Source organism: Alligator sinensis, unplaced genomic scaffold (assembly GCF_000455745.1).
Source record: "Alligator sinensis unplaced genomic scaffold, ASM45574v1 scaffold137_1, whole genome shotgun sequence".
NCBI lineage: Eukaryota > Metazoa > Chordata > Crocodylia > Alligatoridae > Alligator > Alligator sinensis.
Genome location: NW_005842545.1, coordinates 369,661 through 370,848, shown reverse-complemented (window position 1 = coordinate 370,848; position 1,188 = coordinate 369,661). Strand labels below are relative to the sequence as shown.

The 1,188-nt window shown below is 62.8% G+C and overlaps 1 protein-coding gene across 1 annotated transcript in view; it reads right to left on the bottom strand.

Moving 5' to 3' along the window:
* HUWE1 (HECT, UBA and WWE domain containing 1, E3 ubiquitin protein ligase) overlaps positions 1–1,188 on the bottom strand; it is an 82,616-nt gene that overhangs the window by 36,788 nt on the left and 44,640 nt on the right. Inside the window, 2 exon segments of the mRNA XM_014523851.2 lie at positions 1–50; positions 374–440. Coding sequence (XP_014379337.1) covers positions 1–50; positions 374–440 — 117 coding nt within the window.

The following is a 1,188-nucleotide window of genomic DNA, read 5'->3' as shown; positions in this document are numbered from 1 at the left end:
CTCACCCTCCTTGTCCTTGCGCCCGTCTCTGCTCTCATCTGTGGCAGTGCCTGGGGGAGGGCAGAGAGGAAGAGAAACCCAGGTGTCTACAGGGGAGCGGGGGAAGGTTTGAAGGACCCCAGTGTTTAGGGACAAAGGGGGTGGGAAGAAAACCAGGACCTAGGTGTTCCCTATCCCCAAGCAAAGAAACCCAGCATCCAGGCACTGACCCCCATTTCCTGGTGTCAGGGAACCTGTGTCCAGGCTCCCTGCCACCCCAGGCAGGCACATCCCTCTCATTCTGCCCCTACCCCAGTGCCACCTGCCCTCAAGCTGTGGGGAGGGGCAGGGAACCACCCCCCCTCAATCTGCCCTTGCCCAGCCAGGATCTCACCCTCGCCCTGGGGCGTCACACTGGGTGGTGTCTCAGCAGCTGACCCGTCTGCTCCAAACACCTGGGTCTGGGGTGAGGCAGGAAGGGGGCAGGTGTCAGAGCAAGAGCCCTTCAAGTATCCCCCAGCATCTCCTATCTGCTCTCATCTGCCCCCTGCAAGTAACCCACAGCTCCCCAGATCCACCGACCAAGCCCTGATGTCCCTACCACAACCCCCTGGGGCCCGCCATCTGCCCTTGCCAGCCCCCAGCCATTACTCCTCAGGAATCTTTCCCCAACCCCCTGGCAGCCCCCTACCAACTCCAGACCCCCCCCCCACAAGCCGTCAGCCACCCTGCCAGGACCTCCCCAGCCCCAACCCTCCATATGCCCCCTGCTGCTACCCCCTGGAAGACCCCATCCTGGGCCTGCTAAACCCCAGCCCCCTATATGCCCCCACCAGTACCCCCTGCTCCTGCTGTTACTGCCTGGAACCCCTGCGAGCCACTCAGACCCTCACCTACCCCTGCTGCTACCCCCTGGAAGCCTCCCATTTGCTCCTGCTTACCCCTAGCCACTACCCCCTGGCTCCACCTAATTCAACCCACAGCCCCCCTCTTCCCAAGAGCCACTCAGACCCTCACCTACCCCTGCTGCTACCCCCTGGAAGCCTCCCATTTGCTCCTGCTTACCCCTAGCCACTACCCCCTGGCTCCACCTAATTCAACCCACAGCCCCCCTCTTCCCAACTGCCCCACCAGGCCTCAGCCCCAACCCCCCCATATACCACACCCTTCCTTCTATGCTCTAGAAGCATCTACCCCTGCTGGCCCCCC